General features: G+C 49.2%; 1 protein-coding gene across 6 annotated transcripts in view; it reads right to left on the bottom strand.

The window, feature by feature from the left end:
* MED15 (mediator complex subunit 15) overlaps nt 1–17,208 on the bottom strand; it is an 80,211-nt gene that overhangs the window by 55,568 nt on the left and 7,435 nt on the right. Inside the window, exon 1 of one of the 6 annotated variants that reach the window (XM_055375007.2) lies at nt 7,487–7,665. The exons of 4 other annotated variants lie outside the window; for them this stretch is intronic. In XM_055375007.2, coding sequence (XP_055230982.1) covers nt 7,487–7,551 — 65 coding nt within the window. In that variant the 5' untranslated portion in view covers nt 7,552–7,665. Of the gene's footprint in view, nt 1–7,486; nt 7,666–17,208 lie in introns of those variants that run through there. One more of the 6 variants, XM_055375004.2, reaches the window with a different exon arrangement.

The raw sequence follows: 17,208 nt of genomic DNA, 5'->3' as shown, positions 1-17,208 counted from the left end.
TTGCCTGACTATCCCATCAGGCCTGTTAGGGCCTCCCACCCTGCTCCCACCCAGGCACCCCTGCTGTCGGCTGCACAGAAACCCTGTAGCCACCTCACCCATGTCTGTGGCACTTCCTGGAGGAATCTCTGGTTTCTGTGTGCCAGCCCCACTATACTAAGAACACCCTGAGAGCAGAGACAACGGCGTCCACTTTTGTGTGCAGTGGGCAGTCATCACTGCCAGGCACAATAACTGGCTCTTTTTAACACAAGGAGTGGTACTGTCATGCATTTTGATGGGACACGACGTGCAGAACGGAGAATCAGCGTGGCAGCCATGGGGGAATCCAGGTCTCAAACAAGCACGTCCTGGCAGTGGAGGCCAGGGTGCCTGGGGGAAGGCGTGTGCTGGGGCAGGCAGCTGGGCCTGGCAGGAAGCAGACAGGGGAGGACGGGCCTGGGCTCAAATTCCAACCTAGCCACTCACCAGCTCTGGGTCTTGGGAGAGGCACTCCCTCCCCTAAAGCGTGACCTCTTCATTAAGGAGGGGCTCTGAGAGGCTGTGGCCAGGACAAAGGTGCACAGACAGGGCCAGGCAGTGAGGACAGGCCCACTGTTGGCCTGGTCTGCAGGGCTTCTGCCCAGCATGGGCTTGTTGTTCCTCACCTCCTTCCTATTCCAAATTGAGAAACTGGCAACAGGAGTCCAGTCCCAGTCCTTGTAATCTGAATGAGACTAAGATAAAGCAAAAACTGGCAGACTGAGCTTCCTAGGGAAGGAGCACAGGGCATCAAACTTAAAGCCTGCTAAGGCCAGGGAGGCCTGAGGCAAGCTGCCCCGGTCTGCCCTCAACCCATCTGGCAGCGCCTCCCTATCCTTCCTTTGCACAAAGGGTGGGGACAGTGCTGACCTCACCTGTAGCCCTGAGGATGACAGTAGTTAATATTATAAGGCACTGGACGTACAGGAAGTGCTAGGTATGCGTTAAAGAAATAAGTCAGGCAACAACCTGCCCAAATGTGCAATAGGATGCATCCCAAAACACCTCCGCCATGTGTTGAGGTTATTGTTGCCCCCTCCTCAGCAGACGATGGCCCAATGAGCATGTGCAGCTCCCTCAGGCAGAGCCACCCACCCATTGGAGCTCTGAGTCACCTGCAGTGTACCCTGAGGCCAGCTCCACAGCCCGCAGGAAGGACACTCACACAGGCATGTTGATGAGGCATGAACTGGCCTCCCCACCCCAACTCCCGCTCTGATCTGCTCCAAGCCCTGACTCTTTCTTCCACACCCGCCCTGGTTCCCACCAAGGACCCTCTCCCCTCTCAATGAGGCCTCTCCCCTGACCCCACCCTCTTTACCACTGCTCCCCCTGCCACACTGCCAGGCCCCCTTCCCTGGTCCAACTACTTTCCCATTGCTGAATGAGGGCATGAATTCCCAGGACAGCCAGCTCCTCTGTCCTCTGCTGGTGTCTAAAGCAGGAAGGTGCATTCCTCCCTGGTGCACAGATTCACCCTCCTGACCTCAGGGGGGCAGGATGATTCCTCTCAGCCGATTTATGTTCTGCTTGAAGGAAACTTCTGTGAGTTTCTTCTAATTTTCTAATTTTGAGAAACACAACATCTATCAATCAAGTGAACTCTCATAGGGCAGAATAAATTTTTGGCAGCTCCACTTCACCCCACCCAAGAAGCCTCCCAGTAAATTGCTGCCTGTGTGTGCAGCCTGCTTGCCCACCTGGGACAGGAGCCCACAGCTTGTATGTGGGACCCTTTACCCTATGTGTTTAAAAACCTAAATCGCAGAGGACCAAAAGACAACAGAAGGAGAGTTATACAATATCAGGATGATGGTTTCCTAAGCATGTCACCAGAAGCAGACACTATAAAGGAAAAAAGATTTTCCCATATTAAAAAAAAAAAGATTTGGACTAGGTGTGGTGGTTCATGCCTGTAATCCCAGCACTCTAGGAGGCGGAGGTAGGTGGATCACTTGAGGTCAGGAGTTCGAGACCAGCCTGGCCAACATGGTGAAACGTCTCTACTAAAAATACAAAAATTAGCTGAGCACAGTGGCTCACGCCTGTAATCCCAGCACTTTGGGAGGCCAAGGCAGGTGGATCACCTGAGGTCCGGAGCTCGAGACCAGACTGGCCAACATGGTGAAACCCCATCTCTACTAAAAATACAAAAGGGCAAGGTGGTGGGCGCTGCAATCCCAGCTACTCGGGAGGCTGAGGTAGGAGGATGGCTTGAACCCGGGAGGCAAAGGTTGCAATGAGCCAAGATCCCGCCACTGCACTCCAGCCTGAGCAACAAGAGTGAAACTCTGTCTCAAAAATAAAAAATAAAAATACAAAAATTAGCCAGGCATGGTGGCGTGCACTATAATCCCAGTTACTCGGGAGGCTGAGGCAGGAGAATCACTTGAACCTGGGAGGTGAAGGTTGCAGTGAGCCAAGATCAAGCCATTGCACTCCAGCCTGGGTGACAAGAGTAAAACTCTGTCTCAAAAAAAATATACGTAAATATAAAAATTAGCTGGGCATGGTGGTGTGCGGCCGTAATCCCAGCTACTTGGGAAGCTGAGGCAAGAGAATTGCTTGAACCAGGGAGGTGGAGGTTGCAGTGAGCCAAGGTAGCACCACTGCACTCCAGCCTGGGTAACAGAGTGAGACTCTGTCTCTAAATAAATAAATAAATAAATAAATAAATAAATAACAGATATGAACCTCCAAGTTGAAATGAGGAACAAAGCCTGCACATTTAATTCCCTTCCATCTTAAAACCTGACTAAAACCACAGAAAACAAAAACCAGGAAGAATGGAAATGGTGGCCTCAACAGCCTTTTAGAAGCTGGAAAGCTGATGGCCCAGTGGTAACATACACAGCAAGAGGACCAAGAAACCAGAGTCCTAAGTAACAGTCAGGAGGGGGTGCGCCCACCCAGTGACAGCCCTAGGTCTTTGCCAGGTTGAGGCCAGGCTGCACCAAGTGCTCTGGGACAGAGGGTGAAAAGATATCCCTGCATCCCTCACACCCCAACTTTACACTGTGGGTAGTTACTCCAGCACCAGGTGACCACAGGAGGTTTACTCTCTGGAAAAGCATGAAACGGATAGTCACTGGACTAGGGGGCCAACCCAACCAGTTGAAAAGGCACAGGTAGGACACTGAGAGAGGTGGGCTGTGTGGTCATCTGTGCTCTGGTCTAAGTGACTAGGTCGATGCACGCTAACTGCCGAGACCCACTGGCCCATCAGCCTCCTCCATCCCAGTGAGCAGCAGGCTGGCAGCCAGGTCTTCACCCACAGCCCGGTGTCTGGAAGACCATGCTCTAGGGCAGGGTCCCCAACCCCTGGGCCACAGACCAGTACAGGTCTGTGGGCTGTTAGGAACCAGGCCTCACAGCAGTAGGTGAGCAGACGGTGTGCAAGCATTACCGCCTGAGCTCTGCCTCCTGTCAGATAAGTGGTGGCATCAGATTCTCATAGGAGCACGAACCCCACTGTAAACTGTGCATGTGAGGGATCCAGGTCTCATGCTCCTTATGAGAATCTAATGCCTGATGATCTGAGGTGGAACAATTTCATCCTGAAACCATCCTCATCTGCCGGTCTGTAGAAAAATTGTCTTCTGTGAAACTGGTCCCTGGTGCTAAAAAGGTTGGGGACCATTGTTCTGGAGGAAGGACTCAGAATCTGCAGCCAGATGAGCCTTCAATGAAGTTCCCAGTCGACAAGCTCCACGTGCTGGAAGAGACTCCTAGGCTTTGGAGGGTCCCTCTCAGAGTGAGCAACCAGCCAAGGGCAGCCAGATGCCATAACATGGCCAATAAAGACCCCACAAGAAAAGAGTAATTTAGCAGTAACAGAAATTCAGCAAGAAGAAGGAAATGTAGAATTTATTAGGCCAGGTGCAGCGGTTCGCACCTGTAATCTCAGTACTTGCAGAGGCTGAGGCGAGAGGATGACTTCAGGTCAGGAGTTTGATTTTTTTTTTTTTTTTTTTTTTTTGAGACGGAGACTCGCTCTGTCGCCCAGGCTAGAGTGCAGTGGCACGATCTCGGCTCACTGCAACCTCTGCCTCCCAGGTTCAAGTGATTCTTCTGCCTCAGCCTCCCGAGTAGCTGGGACTACAGGCGCGCGCCACCACGCCCAGCTAATTTTTGATTTTTAGTAGAGATGGGGTTTCACCATATTGACCAGGCTAGTCTCGAACTCCTGACCTTGTGATCCGCCTGCCCTCGGCCTCCCAAAAGTGCTAGGATTACAGGTGTGAGCCACTGCATCCAGCTGAAGTCAGGAGTTTGAGACCAGCCTGGGCAACATCACAAGATCCCATCTCTACGAAAAACAAAAATATTTGCCAGGAGTGGTGGTGCATGCCTGCAGTCCCAGCTACTTGGGAGGCTGAGGTGGGAGGATCACTTGAGCCCAGGAGTTCGAGGCCATAGTGAGCCATGAACACATCACTGCATTCCAGCCTGGGCAATAAAGTGAAAATTTATCAAAAAACAGTAGAATTTATTATAATATATATAAATATTATACTACATTGTATCCATTTAACAGGAATGGGTGCTATAAAAAGGGAAAAGTCAGATTACAAAAAAGGAAAAAGAAGGAGTTGTTGGAAATAAAAGCATGTTAGCAGTGAAAGGTCAAAGACAAAATTGAGGAAATCACTTAGAGAGCAGAGCTAAAAGTAAAAGAGATAGAAAACAGGAGATAAAAGATAAAACTAGAGGCCCAAAGAGTGAACATTAAACACTCCAGCACAGGAAGTGTAGGGAGTGAGATTCCCCTGAAATGACTCAAAGGAACTTCCCAAGTAGAGCAGGACTTGGGTTTAGGGATCAAGACAAGTCATATGAGGCTGAGAGCTAGCACCTCAGGAGACAGAAGCACAAGCCAGCACAAGGGCAGCGCAGTGTAACATCATTTTAAATTCCCCAGTTAGCATGTCCCACCAGGGGGCCTAGATGCACTCAAACTGGCATGGTCTCCAGAAAGTTAATTCCCAGGAGTCCCTTCTCAGGAAGCTAGCAGAATGAGGGAATAAATCACAAAGGATGAGACACAGGATATAGAAAACAAGGGACCCAACAAAGGAAGACAACAGTCCTAGTCTGGACAGACAAGCATGCTGAGGGCTGTCACACCACGCCTGCGGCCACTGCCTAGAGGGTTCCAGAAGGGAGGTCCAAGAGGGTCACCGCCCACCTCCTTTGGGAGGCCGAGGTGGATGGATCACTTGAGGCCAGGGGTTTGAACTGAAACTGACAGCCCACTAGCACTGAGCCTGAAGACAACTGTACTGAGAGGCAACTGGAAAATAAAGGAAGAACAGGAATAGATACACAGAAAACTGGGCATAGTGTTGAAAAGGCAATTCTTTCCTAGGAAAAAAATAACAAGCAATTGCAGTACACCACTATGCTCAGCTGTGAATATCATTTGTGTAGGCAGAAAATGTAAACATTCATTACCGATTTATGCAGAAAGTAGAATACTGGAAGAATGAGGGAGGAGAAGCAGAGATAATGGCGATGGAAGGGAGCTACAGAGCAAGCCAACATAATTTGTAAAACGCCAAGGTGCAAAAGCAGCATGTGCCTATTACCTAGAATCAGAGGTATATGCCGGAAGAAAGCTCAGATGTAAAGGCAGTTGCTACCTCTGGGGAGAACTGGCAGAATGGGAACCATGGTAGTTTCTTGTCTTTTTACAGTTTATGTGATATATTATGTTGATAAAATTTAAAGTAATTAAAAATTAAATGAGGCCGAGTGTGGTGGCTCATGCTTGAGCCCAGGAGTTCAAGATTCAAGATTGGCCTGGGCAATATAGTGAAACCCCATCTCTACAAAAAATACAAAAACTTAGCCAGTCATAGTGGTGCATGCCTGTAGTCCCAGCAACTCGGGGGCTGAGGTGGGAGGATTTCTTGAGCCCAGGAGGCGGAGGCTGCAGCGAGCCAAAATCGTGCCACTACACTACAGCCTGGGTGAAAGAGTAAGACCCTGTCTCAAAAAAAAAAAAAAAAATTAAAATTAAAATTAAATGACAAAATGCACATAAAGAGTGTCGTAGAGAAATACTCGGCGAACAATAGCTATTAAGAAGGGTCACGTGGCCGGGTGCAGTGGCTCACACCTGTAATCCCAACACTTCGGGAGGCTGAGATAGGTGGATCACCTGAGGTGGGGAGTTTGAGACCACCCTGACCAACAGGGAGAAACCCCGTCTCTACTAAAAATACAAAATCAGCCAGGCGTGGTGGTGCATGCCTGTAATCTCTGCTACTCAGGAGGCTGAGGCAGGAGACTCGCTTGAACCCGGGAGGTGGAGTTTGCAGTAAGCCGAGATCGTGCCACTGTACTCTAGCCTGGGCAACAAGAGTGAAACTCCGGCACCAAAAAAAAAAAAAAAAAAAAAGGGAAAGGTCATGTTTGGCCAGGCTCAATGGCTCATGTCTGTAATCCCAAAACTTTGGGAGACCGAGGTGGGTGGATCACTTGAGAGGCCAGGAGTTCAAGACCAGCCTGGCCAACATGGCGAAACCCCATCTCCACTAAAAATACAAAAATTAGCTGGGCCTGGTGGCCCACGCCTGTGGGACAGGGCAAAACTATGTCAAAAAAAAATAAAAAAACTCATGTTCACCTTTCTTTGTTTTTGAGACAGGCTCTCTGTGTTGCCCAGGGTGGAGTATGGTGGCTCAATCAGCTCACTGCAGCCTCCAACTCCTAGGCTCAAGCAATCCTCCCTCCTCAGTCTCCCGAGTAGCTGGGACTACAGGCCTAGCTAATTTTTTAAAATTATTTTTTATAGAGACAGGATCTCACTATGTTGCCCAAGCTAGTCTTGAACTCCTGGCATCAAGTGATTCTCCCACCTTGGCCTCCCAAAGTGCTGGATTATAGGTGTGAGCAACTGTGCCCAGACCACTTTCACCTATCTAAACCTTCCTGTCTCAGTCAACACAGGGACAGTAAGTTTCTCCTCTATTAACAATTTGGACTCCCAGGAGCGTCTCAAAAAACTGCCACAGGCCAGGGAACAGTAGCTTACACTTATAATCCCAGGACTTTGGGAGGCCAAGGCAGGCGGATCACGAGGTCAGGAGTTCGAAATCCCGTCTCTACTAAAAACACAAAAGTTAGCTGGGCATGGTGGCAGGCGCCTGTAAGCCCAGCGACTCCAAAAGCTGAGGCAGGAGAATAGCCTGAACCCGGGAGGCGGAAGTTGCAGTCAGCCGAGATCGTGCCACTGCACTCCAGCCTGGGTGACAGAGCTAGACTCCGTCTCAAAACAAAACAAAACAAAAAAAAACTTGCCACATATTCCTTCTGCAAGTGGCCCCACAATCAGAGTATGGATGGAGTTGGAAGGGACCTCAGGATGAGTGAGGCCAACGGCACAGGCAAAGCAGTTCCTCCCACCCCCACCCCAAGCCCCACCAATCTGAGAGGTGCCTTCTGGCTGCAGCTCAAATACCTCACCACACTCCCAGCCAGAAAAGCCCCTTCCTTGTCCTCCATCAGTGCAGGGCTTGTTCTCATCCAGCCTTCTGACCTTCACTAGGTCTCTACACAGCTACAGGGTGGCATCCCACACTGTCCTTGGACTTCTTCCAATCCTGCAGCCAATTTACTGCCCCAGTGCCCAGGTGCTTTCATCTCTAAGGCAGGAAATGATGAGATACCGATTGTTCAGTCATCAATGTAACCAAAGCAAACATCTGGCCTCTCTATCTCTCAGGCAGCTGGGAGCACATTTGTCAAACTGTATCCCAAACAGACTGTAACTTTTTCCTTTACTGAAACTTCTACATTCTGGTTCTTTTACTTTTTAAAGAAACATAAAAGTGTTTTTTTAACAAGATAAAAATATAGACTTCAAAATTTAACTCTCCACCCACATGTAGGAATGGGTATTTTGGTCCTGCAGAAAGAAAATCTCGAATCATACCAATACAGGAGACTTCAAACACTGTACACCCCTCTGGGCTGCTTGATGACGCTTTCTTGCCTCTATCCTCAAGGTCTCTCAACTCCCAGTAAACAAGATCATTGAAAGAACTAACCTGCAGAAAAGGCTGCTGCCCTTCAAACTGTGTACTGTTGTCTAAGCTAGTTCAGAAGAATACACGAGCTTCCTTCACATACTCCAATCTGTTGGTTTGACTTCTGAAGAACCAGCAGAGTTGGAAAGGCCTCGAGATCTCTGTCCTGGTGCTGGCCTGAGGCTCCCCTAGGTCTCGCCTGAAAGTGTCCCATTCACCACCAGGCAAGCATGTGGCAAGGAGGAGATCTGCCAACCCAAATGCTGATCTCACATGGCTCTGTGGTATTTGGTGGGGGTGGGGAAGCTCGATCTTTTAGAGATCTGCACTCAAGTACTCACAGTTGAAATCATCTGGTGTCTGGGATGTGATTTAAAATAGTCCAGGAGGTGATGAGGAAGGGTGGGTGAATGAAGCAACACTGGCCATATGTTGCTAACTCTCAAAGTAGTTGGGAGACCACTTTTCTATTATCTCTACTTCTGGGAACACTTGAAAAAGTCCATAATGAACTTTTTTTTTTTAAAAAAAAAAGGAAGTCAAATGCTTATCTCAAGCCCGTGGGATGATTGTGCATGATCCACACCTCATGTGAACCTGGGCTGTGAGCATGCAGGTCCCAGCCAGACTCCATCCAGGGAGAGAACACAACCTAAGCCATGGGAAACCTATAACTCAAAACTGAACTCACAGTCTCAGCCTAGTTTCACTTTAAAAATACATGTGTATATATATTTACATATTTAAAATGCATACATATCAAGCTATAAGCACACACAGGACTGGTGGAAATATATCAATATGTCAGTAACAGCCAGCTCTGGAGAGAGTATGGAAAACACCTTCCTGTTTTTCAGTCTTCTACAATGTTATCCGGAATGGAACGAAGTACTACACCCACAAGTCCTGAAGGTACTGACCAAAACAGGAGGGAGAGACGGGACCGGGGCGGCTGTGACTGGAGGCTGATGGGGCTCCACCGTGCCCCATCCTCTCATCCCACAGTCTTCCTTCACATCTGCTCTGCCCACCACAGCCCTGCTCTGGAGTTCTCTGTTCTGCCCCTTCTGCCATCCCCACCTAGGCAGACAGGTTTCATCCAGCCTCCAGGACGGCCCACCCACTTGCTCCTGCAGCAGGCTGCTCTTCCCAGGTTTGCTTCCCCCATCTCCCACTGACTGTTGGAAATTTCACCCGCACCCACTCCCCACATCATCACCTTACACCCAGCCCTCAGATCAGTAGAGAGGCTGCGGCACGAGAACTGGTGGAGTGCATACCAGTGGCTCCCTCCTCCCTTTCTCCTGCAAGCTCACATACGCATGCACACGGAATACGAGCATTCACACATGGAATCACCAAATCCTACCACTTATTTCCTTATGAGCTTCCTCCCTCCTAGATCAGCCTTTCCACTCCTTTTTTTCTTTTTTTAATCATCCTTTCCCTTCCTACTGTCACTGCACCCAGTAAATTTCAGTGTGCATTCAAAATCAACGAGAGTGCCTGTTACAGACAGGTTCCTTGACAATACCAGGTGTTGGCAAGGATGTCCAGCAAGTGGAACTCCCTCACATTTTGCTGGTGGGAATGTAAACTGGTACCACTTGGGAACAGTGTTCAGCAGAACATGCTAAGAGACACATCCCCTGACCCAGTCCTCTATTTAACTTCTAGGTGCACAGCCCAGAGAATTAAGTGCATATATTTACCAGAAGACATGACCAAAGCCATTCCTGGGGTTGCCTTCATGTAGCCAACATCTGGAACTAACACCAAAGTTCATTAGGCACAAAATAAAAGAGTTATCTGGAACAGAGTCTTCCATGGAATAACATGTCATAAACAAGAACAGGCTGGGCACGGTGGCTCACGCCTATAATCCCAGTATTTTGGGAGGCCAAGGCGGGTGGATCACCTGAGGTCAGGAGTTCAACACCAGCCTGCCCAACATGGCGAAACCCCATCTCCACTAAAAATACAAAAATTAGCCAGGCATGGTGGTGCACGCCTATAGTCCCAGCTACTCTGGAGGCCGAGGTGGGAGAATCATGTGAACCCTGGAGGCAGAGGCTGCAGTGAGGTGAGACTGAGCCACCGCACTCCAGCCTAGGCAACAGAGAAAGACTCTGTCTCAGAAATAAATAAATAAATAAATAAATAAGGCCAGGCGCAGTGGCTCACGCCTGTAATCCCAGCATTTTGGGAGGCCGAGGTAGGGGGATCACGGGGTCAGGAGATGGAGACCATCCTGGCTAACATGGTGAAACCCCATCTCTACTAAAAAAAATACAAAAAAAAAAAAAAATTAGCCGGGTGTGGTGACGGGCGCCTGTAGTCCCAGCTACTCAGGAGAATGGTGTGAACCCGGGAGGTAGAGCTTGCAGTGAGCCAAGATCACGCCACTGTACTCCAGCCTAGGCGACAGAGTGAGACTCCGTCTCAAAAAAAAAAAACACAGGCTGGGCGTGGTGGCTCATGCCTGTAATCCCAGCACTTTGGGAGGCCGAGGTGGGTGGATCCCCTGAGGTCAGGAGTTCGAGACCAGCCTGGCCAACATGGCGAAACCCAGTCTCTACTAAAAATATAAAAATTAGCTAGGCATGGTGGTACGTGCCTGTAATCCCAGCTAATCGGGAGGTTGAGGCAGGAGAACTGCTGGAACCTAGGAGGCAGAGGTTGCAGGGAGCCAAGATTGTGCTACTGCACTCCAGCCTGGGTAACAGAGTGAGACTCCATCTCAAAAAAAAAAAAAAAAAAAAATAGAACAACTGCTGCCTGTGAGGATAAATGAGGATAAATTTCACACATGATGCACACAATTGCACAGAGGACTGTAATCCCAGCACTCTGGGAGGCTGAAGCAGGTGGATTGCTTGAGCCCAGGAGTTCGAGACCAGCCTGGGAAACATGGCAAAACCCCATCTCTACAAAAAACACAAAAATTAGCAGGGCATGGTGGTGAACACCTGTAGTACCAGCTACTTGGGAGGCTGAGGTGGGAAGATTGCTTGAGCCCACAGGAGGTCGAGACTGCAGTTAGCCGAGACTGTACCACTGCACTCTACCCTGGGCAACAGGGCGAGACCCTGTCTCGAAAAAAAGATGGCACAGAGTGTGATTGCACAGAGATTGCAAATGTCTCGCTGGCCATGGAAGTCAGAAGAGTGGTGCACAGTTTGCCCTGGCTGGGTGCAGATCTGGGGAGTATCAACAGTTCTCTGGTGGCACACTCAAGATTGGAAGCATGCGTGTCGTTCACTGTGATAGGGATTATACCTCAATTTAAACACCCCATGAGATAAGCAAGGGCTCTGAGCCTGTGCCTCAGGACCCTGCCCTGTTCTTTGGTTGGCCTGAATGCCTACTACAGAGCACTTGGCAGAGACTTCTCCCTCACACGAATCAAAGCAGACTGACAGCACTTGCAGGATGTATGGTGACCCACTGAGGCTTCTGAGGACGAACCCTGAGTTCTACTTTACAACAGGGGCTCCATCTCACACATAGCAGACTGATCACTTCCTCAAAGGTCATGTCTGATGAGGAGGACTGAAAGGAAGCTTGGAAAGAGCAAAGAACAGAAGAGAAGGGCAGCGGGGACGTGGGATGAGTCACTTCTTAACCTACAAGCACTGCTTTCACCCAGCCCCCAGAGCCCACCAACATAAGAAGCAGCAAGGGGTACGTAGGCTGGGAAGAACAGAAGTTCCAGGGGTGGGGGCCTTGCTGGTCCCCTGCCTTTGGCCCAGATGTCCCTCATTCCCCTTCAGCCCTCCAGCTCACACTTCACTCCTGTGTGAGCCCCTCTCTCTCCCCCAGATTCATAGGCACAGAGCTCAGAGAAGCTGCTGGGGCCAAGGATTAAAAGTGAACAAATCCTGCCAAAGAGAAGGGCTAATTAAAAAAAAAATAAAATTAAAAAGACAGAAACAAATAAAAGGAAACGAAGCCCAGAAGGAGGAGGCCCCCAGGGAGTATGGGAAGATGGTATAAGTGAGAATGAGCTGGTGAATCCCAGGGAAGAGGATGCCTGAGTGCTTTTACTGTCCTTGCAACTCTCTGTACATTTGAAATATTCTCAAAATAAAAACCTCAGGCCGGATGCAATGGCTCACGCCTGTAATCCCAGCACTGTGGGAGGATGCGGCAGGCAGATCACCTGAGGTCAGAAGTTTGAGACCAGCTTGGCCAATATGGTGAAGCCCCATCTCTAATAAAAATACAAAAATTAGCCAGGTGTGGTGGTGCAGGCCTGTAATCCCAGCCACTCAGGAGGGTGAGGCACAAGAATCACTTGAACTCGGAAGGCGGAGGTTGCAGTGAGCCAAGGTCAGGCCAGTGAGCCGAGGTCAGGCCACTGCACTCCAGCCTGGGCAACAGAGCAAGACTGTCTCAAGAAAAGAAAAAAAAAAAACACCCTCAAAATAAGGAGACATGGGGCTTGGAAAGAAGGTAAAGCATCTTCTCCAAGGACTCACTGCCCTAAATAACAGAGTTATTGCACCTCAAGCCCTTAACCCAATCACGGGGCCTCTATTAACAGCCCTGCACCTAGACTAGAAAGAGAGTCATTACTAAAGTTGAGGCGAACATCTCCCTTATGGGGTGATGGTTTAGAGGTAATTATGCCTTGGCTGCTATTCTATTCCCCTCTGTTCTCTAGCCTGTACTCCCCTTTGTCTTTAAATAAATGTCTCAGGGCCAGGCACAGTGGCTCACACCTGTAATCCCAGCACTTTGGGAGGCAGAGGCAGCAGATCGCTTGAGCCCAGCAGTTGGAGACCAGCCTGGACAACATGGCAAAACCCTGACTCTACAAAAAAGTACACAAATTAGCCGGGCATGGAGGCACACACCTGTGGTCCCAGCTACTTGGGAGGCTGACGTGGGAGGATCACTTGAGCCCAAGAGGTGGAGGTTGCAGTGAGCCGCAATCACGCCACTGCACTTCAGCCTGAGTGACAGAGTGAGACCCTGCCAAATAAACAAACAAATAAATGTCTCAAAAAGAAAATCAACCATCACAAGCTGTGAGGGAAAAAAGTTCAAAATGAGAAGTTCAGAACGGTTTAGGCAGCACTGATGGACAAAACCATGGCAGGCTTTAATTAAAGCCAGCACTGCTTTCCACAACCCTACATATAATTATTATGTACTTCATCTAGGCCAAGATATTGTGCTAAGAACTATAAGAGACATAGAGCTATGAGTCCAGGTCCCACACTCAAGGAATTTCCAATGCTGTTGGCAAGGCAAAAAATAGTTAATCTGTTCAGTTCATGTCAGGATGCACTCAGTGAGGGCTCTGGAGCCACCACAGGCTGAGCTAACCATCAGGGGTCATCTGGAGGGGATGAAGCCAAGGTCAAAGCTTCACCAGGGAAGAGGGTCACAGAGACAGAGGAAGAGCCAGCCACTACAGCATCCAGAAAGGGCATGGTGTGGCACAAAGCTCTCGTGCCAATATGAAGAAAGGTAACTTGGAAGGACAGTATCAAACTGAAAGGGAAAGGGCCTCAAGCTCCCTTGCAGGGATGGAAAGGATGGAATCACCCTGGGAAGGCTGGTCTGGCATTGAGGGCCCAGGTGAGAGAAGTCACCAGGCATGCAAGCCTGGGCGACAGAGCGAGACTCCATCTCAAACAAAGAAAAAATTAAAATCATTCATACCAGTTAAAGACATCTGTTTAATAAAACTCAGCCTGTACCACGCATCCTGCTTGGTAACAAGCGCTTGTCGATGTTGACGCATAATGGCAGTCCCTCACGTCAATGTCAACAGCAGCACAGAGCCCATCACCTGCAGCTACAACTCTAACCAAGCTCCCACTGTTGGTCTGTTTCACAAATCCCACTCCTGAGACAATGATGTGGCAATGAGCACCCTCATCACCATCAGGCTTTGAATACTTTCCTGATTGCGCCCTTGGAGGAAGTCGACATTTTTAAGGTACTGGGATAAACAGTATTGCCAAAAGGCCTTCCAGAAAAAAAATGGATCTAATTTAAGTGCCCCCAACTGAGCTGACTGGTTGCATCTTCCTGTGGTGTTTCTGCCATCTCTACCTGAGGTGAATGTCCCCTCAGGACAGCCCCCATCACCATAGCAGCTGAAATGGGCCTGCAGCAGTACTCAGGAAACTGGCACTGGACAGATCTAGGAATCCCCCTGCTACAGCACTCCTGAGAGGCAGGAAATGATTGATTCAAGTTCCTGCCCTGACGAGTTCAGACTAGGAGGAGATAAGCCTTCAAACAAACCAAGTGCAACCTGGAAACTCCTCACCAAGCCTGTGAAAAGAGCAGCGGGGTGGGGGCAGCGAAAAGAGCAGGGAGGTGGGGGCAGCAGAAGGCCCAGTCTCCTTGGAGAACGGCTGCACCGCTCAGCCACGAAAAGGAAGGATCTTTTAGGTAGGCAAACAAACTGGACACAGAGCAGGGAGTAAGAACTGAGATTGTCTGAGGATCCACTGCCAGCTTGGTATGATGGAGCACAGGTCAAGGAACTGGCAGGCAGGTGCAGACACTGCACGAAGGATCAAGACTAAGAACAGAATCCACAGACAGTGGGCAGCCACTAAAACAGTCTGGGCATCAAAATAACTGGGGACAGCCAGGCGTAGTGGCTCATGCCTGTAATCCAACACTTTGGGAGGCAAAGGCAGGAGGATCACTTGAGGCCAAGAGTTCAAGACCAGCCTGGGCAACAAACCAAGACCTGGTCTCTACCAAAAAAAATAAATAAATAAGAAAATTAGCCAGCATGGTGGCTCCTACCCTTAGTCCCAGCTACTTGGGAAGCTAAGGCAGGAAGATCACTTAAGCCCAGGAGTTGGAGGCTGCAGTGAGCTATGATCGTACTGCTGCACTCCAGCCTGGGCAACATAACAAGACCCTTTCTCAAAAAATAGTAATAATTGTGTGGAGGTCAAGTACATGAGACAAGAGTTGATAATCACTGAAGCAGAGTGGTGCATATACGGACATAGGGGTCTTTCTTCTATTTGGTTTTATGATTTAAATTTTTCATTTTGAATTTTTAAAAATTCATTAAAATTACTTAAAATGTTTGCCCTCCAGATATTTAACAGAAATTACTGTCCCAAGGAATGCTTTAAAGGAGGCTAGTACCCCACAGCCCTGCCATGATAGTGGCAGGGAGATAATCACGTGGTCATGGTCCTTCCTACCTCGGGATGCCCAGCATGGGTCCTTGACTGGCCACAGCCACAGCATCACAAACAGCAGTAATAGCTGGAAGACCTCTGGTCAGGGTGGATGTCAGGGCCTGCAACTGTGGTAGGCATGTGGGGTCACTTACAAAAGGGAACTGGTAGGACTGGGGGTTAAGGTCTGGGGGGTACTGGTTGGCAGAGGCCAAAGATCAAAAGGGGCTTGCTGGCTGGCTCTACCTCTGCTGTTAGGGTCCAAAAAACAAAAACAAAAAAAAGGAGTTTGTCTGTCTTGTCCTGCTGTGGTTCAGCAACCATTCGTTTATTTACTTATTTATTATTATTATTATTATATTATTATTTATTGAGACGGAGTTTCGCTCTTGTTGCCCAGGCTGGAGTGCAATGGCGTGATCTCGGCTCACCGCAACCTCTGCCTCCCAGGTTCAAGCAATTCTCCTGCCTCAGCCTCCTGAGTAGCTGGGATTACAGGCATGTACCACCATGCCCAGCTAATTTTGTATTTTTAGTAGAGACAGGGTTTCTCCATGTTGAGGCTGGCCTGGAACTCCTGACCTCAGGTGATCCGCCCGCCTCAGCCTCCCAAAGTGCTGGGATTACAGGCGTGAGCCACCGCGCCCAACCTACTTATTTATTTTTAATTTTTTTTGTTTGTTTGTTTTGAGACAGAGTCTTGCTCTGTCACCAGCTAGAGTGAAGTGGCGTGATCCTGATTCACTGCAACCTCCTCCTCTCAGGTTCAAGCGATTCTCCTACCTCAGCCTCCCAAGTAGCTGGGACTACAGGTGTGCACCACTATGCCTGGCTAATTTTTGTATTTTTAGTAGAGACGAGGTTTTATTATCTTGGCCAGGTTGGTCTATATATTTTGTTTTTTTTTTTGAGACTGAGTCTCACTCTGTCGCCAGGCTGGAGTGCAGTGGCGCGACCTTGGCTCATTGCAACCTCTGCCTCCCGGGTTTAAGCGATTCTCCTGCCTCAGCCTACCCACCGGGACTACAGGTGCCCGCCACCACGCCCAGCTAATTTTTGTATTTTTAGTAGAAATGGGGTTTCACCATGTTGCCCAGACTGGTCTCAAACTCCTGACCTCAAGCAATCCACCCACCTTAGCCTCCCAAAGTGCTAGGATTATAGGCGTGAGCCACTGCGCCCAGCCTTCGTAAACTTTATTATGAGATTTTTTGGCAATTTTTTTTTTTTTAGCTCATCAGCTATCATTAGTGTTAGTGTATCTTATGTGTGGCCCAAAACAATTCTTCTTCCTACGTGGCCCAGGGAAGCCAAAAGACTGGACACCCCTGATTTACAACATGTAGAGTAACTCTAAGCAGCAGTGGCCTCTCCTCTAGGTCTCATTTTCCTCATCTTATAAATGTGAGTAACATGTACATCTACTGACAAAGCAAGCATGAAGAGGGGATGAGTCAACATCTGTCAACTCCTGCAACAGGGCTTGGCATAGCATGCCTGCCGCACGTCAGCTGCTGTTGAGAAAGCCCTGAACTCCTGAGCAGGTGACTGAGGGCTCAAGTCCCCTCAGGTCACTGTCACGACTGGCCTAGAGGCTCAACAACCACTTCCTATTTGCCCATCAGGAGCAGCCCTATGGGGCACTGGGGCTATGAATGTGAAGAGAGGGACAGACAGGGCCCCTAGCCTCAAGGAATGGACATTCTAGCAATAGGTTATACACAGACACCTGTAAGCCAGTGCAGCCACTTATGTGACAACCAGGCTATGAAGCTGGAAAACAAGGGCTGGAGCTGCACCAGAAGGGCACAGAGCTGTGAGTGGGAAAAGCCACAGAAAAAGCTCTGCCAAGGCTGACTCACTGGCTTCTTCCTATGGCAAGGACTATGACCCACAGGCAGAATCTGGGCTTGCAAGTTTAAGGGCACTCCCTATCCTTCTGAAGACCTCTCCAGACCCTTGGAAGTTGCTGTTCAGTTGTATGT

The sequence above is a fragment of the Gorilla gorilla genome, chromosome 23, assembly GCF_029281585.2.
Source record: "Gorilla gorilla gorilla isolate KB3781 chromosome 23, NHGRI_mGorGor1-v2.1_pri, whole genome shotgun sequence".
In the NCBI taxonomy this organism is placed as follows: domain Eukaryota; kingdom Metazoa; phylum Chordata; class Mammalia; order Primates; family Hominidae; genus Gorilla; species Gorilla gorilla.
This window is presented reverse-complemented; position numbering and strand designations above follow the sequence as displayed.